Source organism: Nelumbo lutea, chromosome 1, assembly GCF_056320005.1.
Source record: "Nelumbo lutea isolate HS-2025 chromosome 1, American lotus-T2T, whole genome shotgun sequence".
In the NCBI taxonomy this organism is placed as follows: domain Eukaryota; kingdom Viridiplantae; phylum Streptophyta; class Magnoliopsida; order Proteales; family Nelumbonaceae; genus Nelumbo; species Nelumbo lutea.
The window spans coordinates 7,495,395-7,511,254 of NC_142684.1; the positions used below are offsets into that span (position 1 = coordinate 7,495,395).

The 15,860-nt window shown below is 36.1% G+C and overlaps 1 protein-coding gene across 4 annotated transcripts in view; it reads right to left on the reverse strand.

The window, feature by feature from the left end:
- Window positions 1-11,704, reverse strand: part of LOC148873379 (rab GTPase-activating protein 22-like) — a 75,642-nt gene extending 63,938 nt beyond the window's left edge. Inside the window, exons 1-3 of one of the 4 annotated variants that reach the window (XM_088966209.1) lie at window positions 11,499-11,704; window positions 10,933-11,097; window positions 8,442-8,540 (exon numbers count right to left, since the gene is read on the reverse strand). In XM_088966209.1, coding sequence (XP_088822335.1) covers window positions 8,442-8,540; window positions 10,933-11,052 — 219 coding nt within the window. In that variant the 5' untranslated portion in view covers window positions 11,053-11,097; window positions 11,499-11,704. Of the gene's footprint in view, window positions 1-8,441; window positions 8,541-9,952; window positions 10,017-10,932; window positions 11,098-11,498 lie in introns of those variants that run through there. The other 3 variants (XM_088966208.1, XM_088966207.1, XM_088966210.1) reach the window with 3 other exon arrangements.
- Between the last annotated feature and the right edge of the window lie 4,156 nt (window positions 11,705-15,860).

Genomic DNA, 15,860 nt, shown 5'->3' on the forward strand with positions numbered 1-15,860 from the left:
AAGAAAAAGGCCAGACTAGAGCCTTTCTCCACATGCCTGTTACCTTTGCTTAAGAAATGGTGAGACAGCGACTCATCTTTTTATTTCTTCTCCTTCTGCTTATTATTTGTGGGAGTAGTTCTCTTCTTTGTTTGGTTACAGATGGAACACCCCCCCCCCGGGTGTGCTGAACCTTTTTTAACTCTAGCTTCTTCCGACGACAAAGAAAAAGGGGCAGGGTAATGTGGAGAATAACAAGAGCAGCCATCCTATGGTCAATTTGGAAAGAGAGAAACAATAGGATCTTCCTAGGGCAAGAAAAATCCAAGGAAGCACTTGTGGAGGTTGTCACCATCAAGGTTATGCACTATCTGAAAGTACATAATCTCTTCAAGGACTTCTCCTCAGTTGACTTAATTAGAAATTGGAGTACTATAGTTGTATCCTCGCCTACCTCCCCTGTGGTACAAGAATGTTGGGTACCACCGCCTCAGTTCAGGGTGAAGCTAAACTTTGATGGAAGCTCCTTGGAAAATCTAGGTCAGTCGGGAGTTGGGGGTGTGTACAGAAATGAGGAAGGAAAAGTCTTGGCCCTTTACTCAGGCCCAATTGGCGTGGGAGATTCATTAAGGGCAGAAGTAATGGCCTTACTTCAAGGTTTGAAACTGGCGAAACAATGGGGAATGCAGCAATTAGAAGTGGAAGGAGACTCCAAGCTGGTAATAGGGTAGATGCAAGCTGGAAACTTGGGAGTGTGGTCTCTTAGACAGCCTCTAAGAGAGATTGGGGTGCATTTTAAATGGGTAAGAAGGTTAGCAAATGGAATGGCTGACACTTTAGCTGAGCAAGGAGTTACTAGGGAGGCTTTGTTTTGGGCCTGTTTGTAAGTTTTTGATTTTCTTTTTCCATCCATTTTGTGGGTGGTTAGCCTGTAATCTTTTCAATTCTCTAATGAAAGCTACCGTTTCCTATCAAAAAAAAAAAAAACACCCTAATTGAAATAAAGTTTTCATGACAAGATCAAGTTAACTAACAAACAAAAAATTTCAGATTTTCAATGTATATATCTACTAATTTGTCAGAGTGACAACTTGTTCTTCCTATTATGCTAAACATATCAAGGGATTTAAAGACCCATCTGAAGATTTATTTTTTGATGTAGAATGTGTTTTTTTAGTAACTCCTTACCAACAATTTTTGGGACTGAAATCTAAAACTTCTATTGACTAAGCATCGTTGTTTTTTGGAATGTCTAAATGAACAGAAAGGTCTTAACCAAAATACATTCTACATTAAGACTTTTTTTCTGCATTCCTACATAAAGGAAATATTTACTTTTTATTCAGTTCTTCTAAAGAACAGGTCTTATTAAGCTAAACCTTACATGTCTAGTGATCACAGCACTTTGCCTTCAATAATTTTGTTTTAGAATACAGATCATTCAAGATTCTACACATTGAGGGCAACCTAATAGGTAGTTCACATGAGGATGAATTCTAAGGAGCCCAAACTTTTTATTTGATTTTCATTTGAAGTTGCAATATTTTGTATGTGTGATCCACCTTGAGTCAAGAGAAAAAGCAAGAAAAAAAGAGGAAGTAGTGTAGAAAGAGTCTGAACTGAGAGGAAAATAGAGGAGAAAAGAAAAGAAAATAAGGCTGCGATAGTGAGAGAGAGATTTATACCCCTTCTTTAAGTAACTAGACAAATAAAAAATAAAAGAATAAGCAAAAGACATTTATACCCTTCTGCCTATACATATTTGTAACTAATGCCTCTAACAGCTTCTAACACCCCCTAGCTTGAACATAGATATCAAAGAGCTCCATCATTCCATGTCATGGACCTATACACTTCCAACATTGTGTGCGGCACTTATGGTAGCAGTAGCACTTCTCCACTCCATAGGTCAGCCTTCCTGCTTGAGCGCCCTCCGGCACTAAGGAGCAAGTCGACACCAACTCAACCTACACACACTAGACACACTCCTTAGGCAAAAATAAAAAAAAAAAATCTTTTGCTGATCAGAAAAAAAAAGAAAAAAAAAACTGCCTAGAGAACCTTTTAGATAACATAGACCTCTGACAATACCTTCCCAGTGACTGGTTCTTGGGTTCTACATAAACTAACTGACCACTCCCACACTACCCACACTAAATGAGATGTATTATGTGTGATCTGGTAATAATAAGATAGATAAGTTTCCCCACCAGCCTCCTATATCTTCTTTGATCATCTAATAACTACCCCTCACTATCAGTTACCTCAATGTTTGGGTCAATAAGAGTTTCAACTATCTTAGCACCTAGTAACCCTTTTTACTCCAACAAATCAGGTAAATACTTCCGCTATGAGAGAGAGATTCATACTTAGATCTTACCACCTCAATCCCCAAGAAGTACTTTAACTGTCCCAAGTCCTCGGCTTGGAATTTGTGCTACAGGAACTATTTCAATTCATCAATTCCTCAAGGATCACCTCATGTAATAATGATATTGTCAACATAAACTGCAAGAACGATCTTTGCGGTTGAAGTATATGTATTAAAGACTAAATGGTCAATGCCACACTAATGTAATCCAAACTCCTATACCTCACAACTAAAACTACCAACCAAGTATCTGGTGACTGTCTCAGACCACAAATTGCCTTTCTCAACCTTCACATCTTCCTAACTCCCCCTAAGTAACATAACCAGGAGATTGCTCCATATAAACCTCTTCTTGAAGCTTACCATGAAGAAAAGCATTCTTGATGTCAAGCTGAAATAGAGACCAACCAAAGTGGGCAACTAAGGAAATAATTACCAGTAGAGAACCTATTTTGGCAACCGGAGAGAAAAGCATGAAATTCTTCATGCATCACATTCTTCCAATTAGGTGAGGCAAGGGCTTCCAAGACAAAACGAGGAACAAACACAGAAGAAAGAAGAAATACAAATCACTAGTAGGAAAGAGACAATCAATAAAAGCATAAAACGGGAAATAGGATGATTGGTACAAGTACGCTGACCTTTCTGAAGAACAATAGTCAAATCTATATCAAGTGGATCTATCAATGGTGAAACTGATGATGGCTCAATAGAATATGGAGTTGGAGAAAAGATTCCCCACAGTCCTTTAGTATACACTCTATGAATGGGTGCTCACATGGTAACCTCAACAGTGGGAACCAATATGTCTGCCAACATCAGGGAAACTCTACAGAAGGGCGAGGCAAAGGAAGGAGAGAAAATGAGAGAGACTCCACTACAGAGAAAAGTGATACGTTCTCAAGAAGTGAAACATTAGGAAAGAACAAAAGAGCAATGAAGGGTAGGACTATAGCATTTATAACCTTTCTGGGTCCAAGAATATCCTAGAAACACACATTTAAGAACATGACGATCAAGTATATCCAACCATAACCAAGTTTATAAACAAAACGAACACAACCAAAAATGAGGATGAAGAGGAAACGGAGGTATAGAGGGAAAAAGAAGAGAAAAAGGAGATGATATCCATCACACATAATGAGTATGAAAAACTTTGCATGTCTTCTTCTTCCAAAAACATTGCTACTCTTGCCAAATCAGGTATAGCATGTCTTTTATCCTCCAAGTCTTGGGTTATAGATTTTGAAGCCTCAAACCACATGGGTGGGGCTCTGGACTCATTTAGCATCATGTCTAAGTTGATGATTAAGAGGCCATTACTTGGTGTAATGGTAAAATCTCAGGCTGATAGGTGTGGGATCATGAGTTTGAGTCTGAGAACAGCCACTTTGTGTGAGAAAATATCAAACATTAGTACTGTATCTAGTCCACCCCTCCCAAGACCCCAGATTGCTGGGACCAACATATAGGGTAATGGCCTTTCTATATCTAACTTAAGCTTTTTCTTCTGAAGATAAATAAAAAATAAAATTATTAAAGAAGAGAATAGAAGATACAAAACAGGTGATAAGAAATCACCCACCAACAAAAGATAAAACAGCCCCAAGTCCACACCCTCCCTAACAACTTTAGAAACACATAAAGAAACAGAATCCCCATACATTTTACAAACAAACCTCTCCTTAAAATCAAGCCTTCCCCTCAAAAAATCAAGTTACAACTCATCCCAACATAACCCTAAATCCCCAAACTTAACCTGCTGTAAATGACCCCGGACTGAACACTACAGAAAAAAGAACCCTGCATAGTTGTCAAGGCAACGCCTAGACGACTAAGTGCTATTAAAAGCTTGCCTCGCCCAAATAACTAAAGATTTATAAATTAGGTGCATGCCTAGTTAATAAGTACATAAATATATATTTGTAATTTTCTAATTGATTAGTTAGTATTTCTTAAAGTACATCCTGCTATACTGTACCATTTTTTTAATTGTAATATGTATTAAATAGTGAATATTGTTATATTTATAATTTTAAGCCTTGTTAGTGCTCAATCAGGATTTTTGAAGACCAAAGAGACTCAATGTATCAATCAAAGAGCCCCGATTTTTGAACTTGAACAAAACATCAGGTATTTATTTCTCCTCTTCTTAGTCTGCCCCTTCTTTATTTCTTAGCTTTTTTTTTTCTTTTTTCCCATCCTTTCTTGGTATGAAATAGGAGTCCCCCCCCCCGTGTTATTTCTTATATTTTTACCCAGCTTTTCCCTTCATTCTATTGGACTTGAACAGGGCCTCCGCCCCCTTTTTTCTTCTTTTTCTTTCCTGTTATTTTTCTTACTTTTTTTATTCTTTCTTTTGGACTGAAACAGGGGCTCTGCCTCCTTGTTCTTTATCTTCTTTTCTTAGAATTTTTCCTAGTTCTTTTCTTCTTTAACTCTTTATCTCAGGCATAAATAGGGGCTCTGCTCCCATTTTCTTAGTTTTTTTCATTTTCATTTTCTACTTTTTTTCCTTTTTCTCTTGGACCAAAATAGGGTCTCCAGTCTCAACCCCTCTTTTCTTTCTCATTTTTCCTGTTTTTTCTCACTTTTTTTGCTCCTTTGTTTTTACTAAACAGGGACTGCACTTCTACATTTTTGCTTCTATCTCTTCAACTAGAACAAGGCATCACTCCTTTTTTTTTTACGTATTACACTTCTTTCTCTTGGACTGTCAACAGTGAAATAGGGGTTGCACTCCCTTCTTTTCATCGTTCTTGAAGTAAAAATGTACTGAAACAGTAGTATCACACATTAGGGACTAAAGGTAAACATTAGACACTTTAGAGGAAAATCTATCGCCTAGGCGAGGCCTAGGCACCTAGGCATCTAGGCACACTTGGGTAGCTTAGCTTCACCTAGGAGCATTGAAAACTAACCTAGGAGTCTAGGCATACTTGGGTAGCTTAGCTTCACCTAGGAGCCTTGAAAACTATGGAATCCTGATACACATTTAAAGTAGGCCCAAGAGGGGGAAATGTTTAACTTCACCTAGGCATCTTTTTTTATTTCTTCACCCTCTTTAACAGACCCAACCCAGAAAAGGCCCCCCTTCAGCCTAGAAAAAACTTTAGACACCTGAACTGTGCCCTGAAACTTCTGACTTTTGAACTATCTAACTGCATTGGGTCTTCTCTCAGAAACTTCCTGATCTTTTGCCTCATCCAAAATAACGTTTTTCTCAAAGATCTGAGCTGCCTTCAAATCCTTGTCTCCAACTCCATTCCCTTCACCCCCAGAAGATCTCAATCTTTTCCTGGTCGTCACCATTCCTCACCAGAGGACTTGCCTCCCTATCATCCAACATAATGTCCAACCTACCCCTCAATGACAAGCAGGCTCTTTCTTCCAATTCCCTAAATATCTTTCTTGCAAATTCCTTCCTCCCAAAAGGCACAGACCCAATATCTTACTTACCTCCACTTCTTTGTTCACCATTATTTCTAAGCTGATAGATCTCCCAATTTCATCTGTTTCATCAATGATAATACCTTCTTCAGGAGACTCAATTGTACTGTCATCTTCAACTCCAACCCCTCCCTCTACTGCTATGTTTTCTCTTCCTTCCACATTTGTTATCAGCTTTGTTCTATACTTCCTTTTGCTCTTGATATTTCAAAAAAAAAAAAAAAAACTTCTTTTTTCTCTTACACAATTTCAGACCTACTAACTTGCACAGTTGCACTCATTATTCTCAAGCTTTTCGTGACAATCCAGGCTATCCTCTCGCAGCCCCTTCAAATTTGATTTTCCTATCTCAACTTTATTAACTGTTTCATTGACCTCCGGTAACATCAGTTGTTTTTTTTTTTGATGAATGAAAGTAGTTTTATTAAATCAGATATCAATAGTACAATCAGCCTAGGAGGAGACACGAGATGTTACCACCCCTAGGACTGAACAATATACACCAAAACTGCCCAGGCCTGAGACACAATTACAAAGTAGCCCAAAATAGATCTCCCCTTGACACCCCTTGCTTGGCCAAAGAATCAGCCATTGCATTTGCTGATCTCCTGACCCACTGAAACCTGACAGTCATATTCCTTGTCATCCATTTAACTTTCTTTAACAGATCCCTGTATCCCCAACAGGATGTTTCTGGGCTGATTAGCCAGCCTACTACTACCTTGAAATCCCCTTCTACTAGCAGATTGGTCACTCCAATTTGACTAGCCATCTGTATACCTTGTACCGCTGCTAGTAGCGGTACATCAGGCTGTTTCCGGTAACATCATTTGTTGACATAAAAACTTCCCTCTAACACTTTTTCTGTATAATTTCATTGCTGACCACCTAAGTTAGTTTTTCCATTCCCAACTGGTTCTGCTTCCTCAACAGTCTCCACCACTCTTAAGAGACTTGTTGATTTGAGGAACTACAGGTGACTCCTTGACAAATAAATCTTGAAGGATTCCACAATCAACAAAGGGATTACCTGTTCATCCTTTTCTTCCCCCATTTCTGCAAAAGCTTCTTTCCCACAGTTCTTTTTTCCACCTTCCTTGTACCACCATCCCTACAACCAAGTGAATGTTCAAGCCTACCTCTTTCACATATTTTGTAGCCACCCATTCCCAAATGTCATCCTTTTCTTTCCCAAGTCCGATTCTTTTCCTTGTGACATGCTTCTTAACTTGCAACTCTAGTTTTCCTTTTGAGACGCGTCAAACCCTCCCCATCCTCTCTACTACTACTGCTTTGCTGCTTTTTCAGTCTAACAGGTTTCTCCGATCTTCTAGTTGGAATTAGGTCGATAGCACCCTGCACTCTTCCATCAGCATTCTACCCAAATATTGCATAGAGCAAAGGATCAGACCAAATGGGAGTTTATCCAGAGGTTAAACCTCTCTTAGCACCCAAACTATTCACAAGGGTCTCATTTGGGAAAGAAGAAATATCCTCCTTAAAGTCTCCCAACTGGGTCATGTGACTCCCTAAAACGCCATGTGCCTTATGAACGCAACCACTTAAACTGGGTCAACCAACCTCAAGGCTCAACTTTCTTGTTTTGACTCTTTGTTTGCTTGAACCATCTTTAAACCCATCCTTGTTTCCACCCAAACCCATCCCCCTCCTAAAACTTGTCGATTTGCCTCCCCATGCTTACCATGCACGTCAACAATTTTCTGGACAGGAGGTAATTCCTCTCTCCCATCATGCAAAAGTTCTACTGCCAAACTGCACACCAAATTTTGAAGCACCACCATTATTAGTGAAATGGCATGTAACATCATGGCTATTTGAATTCAGCAAATCCTTTTTCAAATAAGGATCCAAGAAAATTGAATTCTCCAATCTTTCCCCACCATGTAGCTCATCTTCCTCAACTTGTTCATGCTCCAACCTACAACCTCCATTCCAGAGAGCAGCTTCAACAGAGGTTGCAAGCCAGATACTATGGAATGCCATCTGAGAAAACTTCCATCTTCCTTGGAATAGCTTCAGGCTCCACTCCCACCACTCTCACTGCTACTGAACATCTTGAGTGGAGATGCATATTACTTGTTTTTCTATGCATAGATAAATAATATTTTACCTACTAAATTGTTATTTTATCCCCCTTTTACTGTATTTTTGCATTCCTCAATTGAGATTATAGACATGAAAAAAAAACTATTTTCTGTTTCTTTTTCTTTTTTTTCTCCCAAAAATACTTTGAATTTCCCATTGTTTAGATCCTTAAACTACAGTGAGCCTACTCAAACAACTTTACCATGGAGAATCATGCTTGTTTATTCTAAAGCATGTCTATGCCTATGATACCCAGATACTGGCATAAAAGGGTGTCATCTCATGGTGGATGCTTCAATCTTTAATGTAAACTCTGTATCCGACACCATATCCAGCTGTCCTTGTCATATCTTGTAACACATGTATTTGCTAACAAATGAAGCAAAAACTATTTTGCAACAAGACAAGGCATCAGAACTTATTGACTATGGAACATGTTAGTAGTTAGCTAAGTACTGCACCAAGAAAACTTATAAATGGAATTCAAGAATGTTTACCGAAGCAAAGGATATGAGAAAGCAGTAAAAGAACTCACCCCCAAAACAATTGATTTAAGTACTTTTTGAAAGCCAAGAACCCTCCCATTGCTATCAAAAGTTGCTTGCCACTTCTCTGGCTTAAGCATTTTGTTGATCTACAACATTAGAAACAAGAAGCAAGATAAGAGATATTGATGATTACACGACTCATACCATTAAATGCATTCAAGAGCATTAAATAAGAGGGATGACTTATGAAATAGATTCATGAAATAATAAATGTATCTATTGAAATTAGGAACAGTGAAACATTCAGAATCATCATCATCTAAGGGTAGGCCTTGGTGCAACAGTTGGGTTGTTTCATTTCGACCTGGGTGACCAGGGCTGAAATCTTGGAAACAGCCTCTCTGTATGTTCAGGGGTAAGACCGTATACATCTGTCCCTCCCCAGACCCCGAATTGGTGGGAGCCTCGTTCACCAGGTTGCCCTTTACCATCACCTAAGCCCAACCCCAGCTACAAGGGATCAGCTACATGAATCCTGTTTGGTCAATTCATTCTGTTCAGTGCCACACACTGTTAAATTAGGAAATCCTTTAAATCATTTATAGCTACTTCAACCCATGTCTTTTTTGGTCTGCCCCTAGATCTTCTAGCCCCTTCAATTTGCAACAGATCACTTCTTCTTACAGGTGCTGTACATGGTCTTCCCTACATGTGACCAAACCATCTTAGTCTACTTTTCCTCATTTTATTACCAATTTATGCTACTCCTAGGTTTATTCTAATGAGTTCACTTCTAAACCTGCCCTTTCTAGTTTTCCCACTCACCCATCTCAACATTTGCATTTCTACCACACTCATTTTGTGGACATGTTGTTTCTTGACTGCCCAACACTCTGCCTTACAAAACATTGCTGGCCTCATAACCATTTTATAAAAGTTTTAGGATATAGATCAATTCAAACCATAGGAATGGGTAAATAAGGTGATATGGACATCAAGATGATCAATAGTGCTACATGAGTCTGGCAGTCTGGGAAGTTTTGATATTTTCACTAAACTTTCTTGTACTCAGCTTTGTAGGGGTATCTTCATTACTTTAACATTGTGTTTTTCAGCCACATTTCTACTCTGTGATTCAATTATGTTATTACACTTGCTTTAGAGGTCTGAATTGTCAGTTATTAGTTGTAGTCTATAGAGACCAAGTATGACTTGTGAGTTGTGAGATATCATGGATTTTGATTATTTGTTGATATGGAGGGAGCAAAGTCCATGAATAGAGACCACGGCAAGAGTACTATTAATAGGTGAAACACTCTAGTAAACAGTATTGGATCCCAAACCTCCTCTGAAAGAAAGTTGATTTTCCCAGGGAGTTTACATCTTAAAGATGAATTTGGAATTTTTGGGGAGTTTGGTCTGAGCAGGCATAAAGATGAAATGAGTGGGTGAAAGTAAAAATTAGCCCTAAATTTATTTTATTGACAATAAAGCATTTTATTACCAACAAAGCAACAATTGGGTTGAAGTCCCATCCTTGCTCCCTTGTTTTGGTTACCTTACTGCCAATTCCTTTGTCACCCTTTGTCACCAAATCTAGATTGAATACAATGAGATGGATCCTGGATGAAATGTAGATGTGTCAACTCCAGGAAGAAAGTTTGGGATCATCTGGGACCCCATAAAACACATTAATGCTCTTTTGTCACAATTACTTGTGAAAACATCTTTACCACTCCTTATTTTTAATATTGAATCCGTCACATGCATGTGGAATACATATACTGATATACATAGTTGTAGACAATGTTCTTAATACAGGACCATAGAACAGGTATATTAATTGGAAAAGCATATCATTAAGTTCCACCTAATGCCATAAAATAGTAAATTGTCTCCACTCCGAATAGGGGTTTCCCATTCTATCAAAAACAAAATTCCATCCATATGACTAATAAAGGATTTCCTTATTTTCATAGGGAAATCTTACTTTACCTAATGGAACATCATTGAATTCGTTCCTAGGAAAAATTGTAGAAACTTCTCATGCATGATGTCAACTAGCTCCAACTTTTCCTTTTGAAAGAAAAAAAATTCCATCAAAATACCCACCAATTATCACTTCTTCATGTTGTTTCTATAAAAGCAGGGTTGAAAAAGATTAAGTTGAACCTTTATTTCAATTATCAAAAAAAAAAAAAGATTAAGTTGAACCTTGGTTGCAATTTGAGGTTTACATCCGTAATGCCATGACATTTTTTATATAATATATAGTTTTTGAAACAGAACTCGAGTTTCCCAATGATGGAAATGATTTTCAGTTAGCAAGAGAGTGGCTTATATAATTTTCTAAATAAAATCTAAAGTTATTTTGTAGTTAAACGTAGCAACTTTCTAACAGTGGCAATGGCTCATACTACTGATACTGCATTGCTATTAAGCAAATCGAGTATACTATTTATCTGCATTTTGTGTTCAGGCCTGCATTTCTGGAAATGCAAAATGCATCATTTCAATGTGTTTTGTAATTCAACTAACCTTTGTAGGTGAATGGAGGCAAGGCTCCCGAATATCGCGAACAATAGAACTTATAAGTTGCAAATTGACCGTACCCGCCTTTACACAAGTCCATTGCTTGTCCTTTTCGTCTAAAGACATCGCAAATCCCCCCACCCCTCCCCCCTCCTCTTACGTTCTCACCTCCTGAGACCAATACAACGAATCAATCAGAAATTAGCTTCGTAATAAAAGAACCGCTGCAAAGAAAATGATGTTCCCACATTAGGAGGGAGGAAAAGAGAAACAGGAATTATCCGAACATAAAAACGAAACTGCAGTAAAGATAAATCCATTTGAAAATCAACTGGAAGTAGATTTCATTATTTAATTCGAACAATTATGAAGTAAAATAAGCTATTGAAAGAAAAATAATCAGAAAGCCATCCAATTCAAAGGTTTGGCGCAATTCGGCAAGGGCGAACTATGGATTGAGAAAGAACAAGAATGGCTAGTGATCCGATTCAAAATTTCACGAACAAAAAAGACCGATTTGAAGTTCCAAGTGAACCGAAAAACGAAAACAAACACAAATAACATAAATTAACCTGAAAATGGTGGAGATATGGAGATCTGAGGTCCGAGCGGAGTTCTACGAGCTCCGCCATTAACATAGACCGTTTTCTCTGGCCGGAATTTTTTATTTTGAAAAATAATAATTATAAAATAATAAGAAAATTAATTATGAACGATGAAGCCATGAAGGCCGAAGAAAAAAGAAAAGAAACAACGTCTCAGTCTCAACTTTCAATCCTTTTCTCAATTTATTTAATTATTATTTTTATATAGAGATTTCTCTTGAATACGCGAGGTGCGTAATGCGCGCCAAAAATCCCACTTTTTGGGATTGTGAGTATTACGCATGGCCGCGCAGTTTAGAATTTTCTGTTCGTTGTTTCTCAGGGACTTTATCTGGTCGTCAGCGTAACAGTCAACCAGACAACCCCTTGTGGTCAGTGGTGCACGTGCAACGGTGATAATGGAAAATAAATGAACCAAGCGATGGTCTGGACGTGAGGACAGTACAAGTATGTGAAATGTCAAAATTTTCCTTATTTATTTTTTTCTTTTACTATAACCAGTTTTGGATAACATAATTTGGCATTTTAAGACCACAAATCACAAGATTTCAGCAATCCAGTCAACTTGTCAACAATGGACCACCTTTCTCATCTAATCTAAACTCTTAATGCTATGTTTGGTTTGAAGGAAAAGGTAAGAAAGAAAAGAAAGGAAAACATGTATAAACTTTGAAAAATGTTAATTTCAAATACTTGCCGATCTTAAAAATAAAAAATAAACAATCAAATAGTAACCCATTCGTGAGGAGTTTTATTTAAATTTAAATACAAACTATTCTTTTATTTCCTCCTTGAAAATAGATTTTAGACATTTGACTTAGTTTGGAAAGATTATAAATACAAATATATACAGCGCAAAATCTTGTATTTTGTATTATTGTATATGTATTTACATTGTACATATTTATATTTGCATTTGATTCAGTTTGGAAGAAATTCAAATACAAATATATAGAGTACAAAACCTTCTATTTTGTATGCATTTACATTATACATACTTGTATTTGTACTCTTTCCAAACTGAGCCTTAGAGCAGTTCAAGGAGTAAATTTGGCACCAAGCCACAATAACCAACAAAAGAATCATGTTCAATGAGCACTTTTAAACTAGCTAACACAATCTATACAGGAATTGTATTCCATTCAACTTTCCATGACTTTTTCTCCATTCTCCTTCGAAAACTAATAGAGTGGCATTCTCACGCTCTCATTGCCTTGAGACAAACGAATACAAATAACATTATTATATTTATATAGTAATTAAATACATGCATTGTATGTGAGAAATTTTTCTTCATATTAATTACTTAAATTTTAGAGATATCATAGTTAACATAGAAATTGAAAATTAACAAAAGTAATAATAAGATTAAAAATAAACTTAAATGCTTGTAGCAAATAACAATTATAAAAATAATTATTATTATTATTAAATTTTGTATTCCATTTCTGTCAAAAATAAAAATAACTTTTATTTTAACAATTATTTTTATTAAATATGATGATCATATAACATTAGAAGTGTTCTCAAATGTTTTCTACAAAATCTGTACAATTTTATTTTTGGTGTTCTATCATTTTTTAAATACTTATTATTCAATTATGGCACTATAGGTTTCTTCGAAAAGTTGGACCAATGACCCACCATCTAGATAAGAAAATAGTTTTTCTTTCAGATTAGTTATAAATTAGGGAGAATTATAGTCAGAGTGGGCTATACATTTAAAATTAGGTTGCATGCAGGTTGGTCCTAAAACCGACAAAGCTCTGACAACCGGCTCTACATTTCAAATTATAAAAATTCTCGCCATGTCATTGGAGGTTTATGTGGTTGTTGCCAACATGGGACTCTCAATCCATGTTGGACACAACAAAAATCTTATACCAAAATTGCCCTTTAATGTTGGGCGATTGAAAAATTAAAAAAAAAAAGGTTTTTTAGTTTCTCTCTCTCTCTCTCTCTCTATCTCTCTCTTCTCAACGACTATGTGATTTGAAAATAAATAAAAATGGTTTTCGATTTCAGTATTTACGTTCTCTCTATTAATTTATCTCATTCCCTTTGCCTACCTATCATTCTCCCTCAATCTCTCAAATTCTCTTTCTTGGTCGATCTCTCCTTGTCCCTCAACTTCTGTTGTTCTCCCTCAATTTCTCTCCCACTCCCTCTCTCATTATTTTTTTATTTTCTTACACACTTATATGATATTAATCAAATCGTATAAAAGAACATGAGACCAACTTGGTATGGTTCAAAAATCATTACACCAATTTGATAAAAATTCACAAAAAACTCTTAGCTATGAAATTTACACAAACTTGATAGAAATTTATAACTCGGTTGTACAAGTGGTTGGTCCCTTTAGTTTTTTTATACTATCTGAATAATATTGTATAAGTTTGTAAGAAAATAAAAAAAAAAAAGAACAAGAGAGGAGCGGGAAAAATACTAAGGGAGGAGTTATTGACAAGAGGGAGAAGAATGAGAGAGAGATAGAGGGAGAGAGGGAGATTTTGATTTGGCTACAGTCCAAAGCTGAGAGAGTGGGAGACACAAAGGGAGTGGGAGAGAAACTAATAACCTATTTTCGATATATGCTTTTTGTTGTGGACTTGTGTCCAACATGGATTAAGAGTCCCATGGTCCCATGTTGGTAACAACAAGATAAGCCTATAATGACATGGATGGGTTTTTATAATTTGAAATGTATAGCCAGCTAATTATCAGAGTTTTGTTGGTTTCTAGATCAACTTGCAACTTAATTTTAAATGTACAACCAACTTTAACTATAATTTTCCCTTTAAAGTATGTATTCCATTTACATTATATAAATATTTTTTACTTATCACATTTAATTTTTGTTTGTTTATGATATCATTTGACCCAAACCACTAACCCACCACCCAAAAAGAAAAATAGTTTGATTTTTAGGTTAACATTAAATTCTGTATTACATTTCCATCATTGATAAAATTATTTCTTATCTATAATACTTGTTTTTATTCAATATAATGAATACATAATATTAGAGATGTACCCAGTATTTTATTTTTTATAAATATATAACATTAGAGATGTGTCCATATTTTTCTCTGTCCTTTATTTTTATTTTTGTGATTATTTTAATTTTATATTTTTCAATATTTAATTATTTGACTATGGCATCTAGGGGTGCTCACTGCTCGGGTTTTATATTTTTCAAGATAAAGGCTTGAAGTCAAACTTGGACAATGAATACTGAAATGGTGGTCGATTTGCTAGTGTTGGACAGGTTGTCGTCACCTGAACTTAAAGCGAGAGGTGCCAAAGATGATAGGTGTTACCGGAGAGGGAGTAGCGGGCACCTGGCTTTGGTGGCTTGGTGCTTGTTGGCGATCGGCGTTGCCGCTTGGTGGTTGGCATGGAGCAGCAGAGGAGATGAGAAAGAGAGAGAGAGAGAGAGAGAGAGAGAGAGAGAGAGTAAGAATGAGGGAGAGAGAAAGAAAGAGTTCTCAGTTCTAGGCCTTTTGGCATGGCCATAATAGAGAAGGGAGGGGGAGAGCCCATCGGAGGACGACCGTCAATTGACGCCGATGTCAAATGATGAAAGATGATGACCAACGCTAGAGGAAAGCAAGGGGAACTGGGGAGGAAGACGAACAAGAGAAAAACAAGGGTTTTCAGTTTTGGTATTAGCCTTTAGGTATCGAAGAAGGAGAAAGTGGGAAAACTCAAAAAGTCAAATGGCAGCGGGTTTATTTCGATTTAAAAAAAAAATAAAAATAAAAAAAATATATATAATATATATATATATATATATAATATTACTGTATATATATATACCAGTCAAGTCGGTTAACCATTGGTTTTTTAATAGGTTAACCGAAACCAAATCGATTGGTTCAGTTAACCGGATTTTTATTCGGTTCGGTTTCTCGGGCTTTCTTGCTTACCCCTAATGACATCATTTCATTTTTTAGGTAGATTTTAAATTTGGCATTCTATTTTCATCATTAATAAAAACACTTCTTACATTTTATACTTATTTATTTTAATTTTTTATTATTTAATTATGGTGTTATTTATTTTTCATGTTTTTGTTTTCAAATTACTTTTCAAAATATTTATTATTATACTATTAAAATTAATATTATGGATTTCAATACAAGAATTTAATGATGAGAAAAATATATCTTAAATATAGGATTTAATGAGAGAAATAGGAAAATATTTTTATTTCCAATTAAATTTTACATTTTATTTTCATCATTAATAAAAACATTTTTTTATTTATCATACTTATTATTGTTTAATATGTATGCTAAAAATGTTCCCAATTTTTTTAATTTT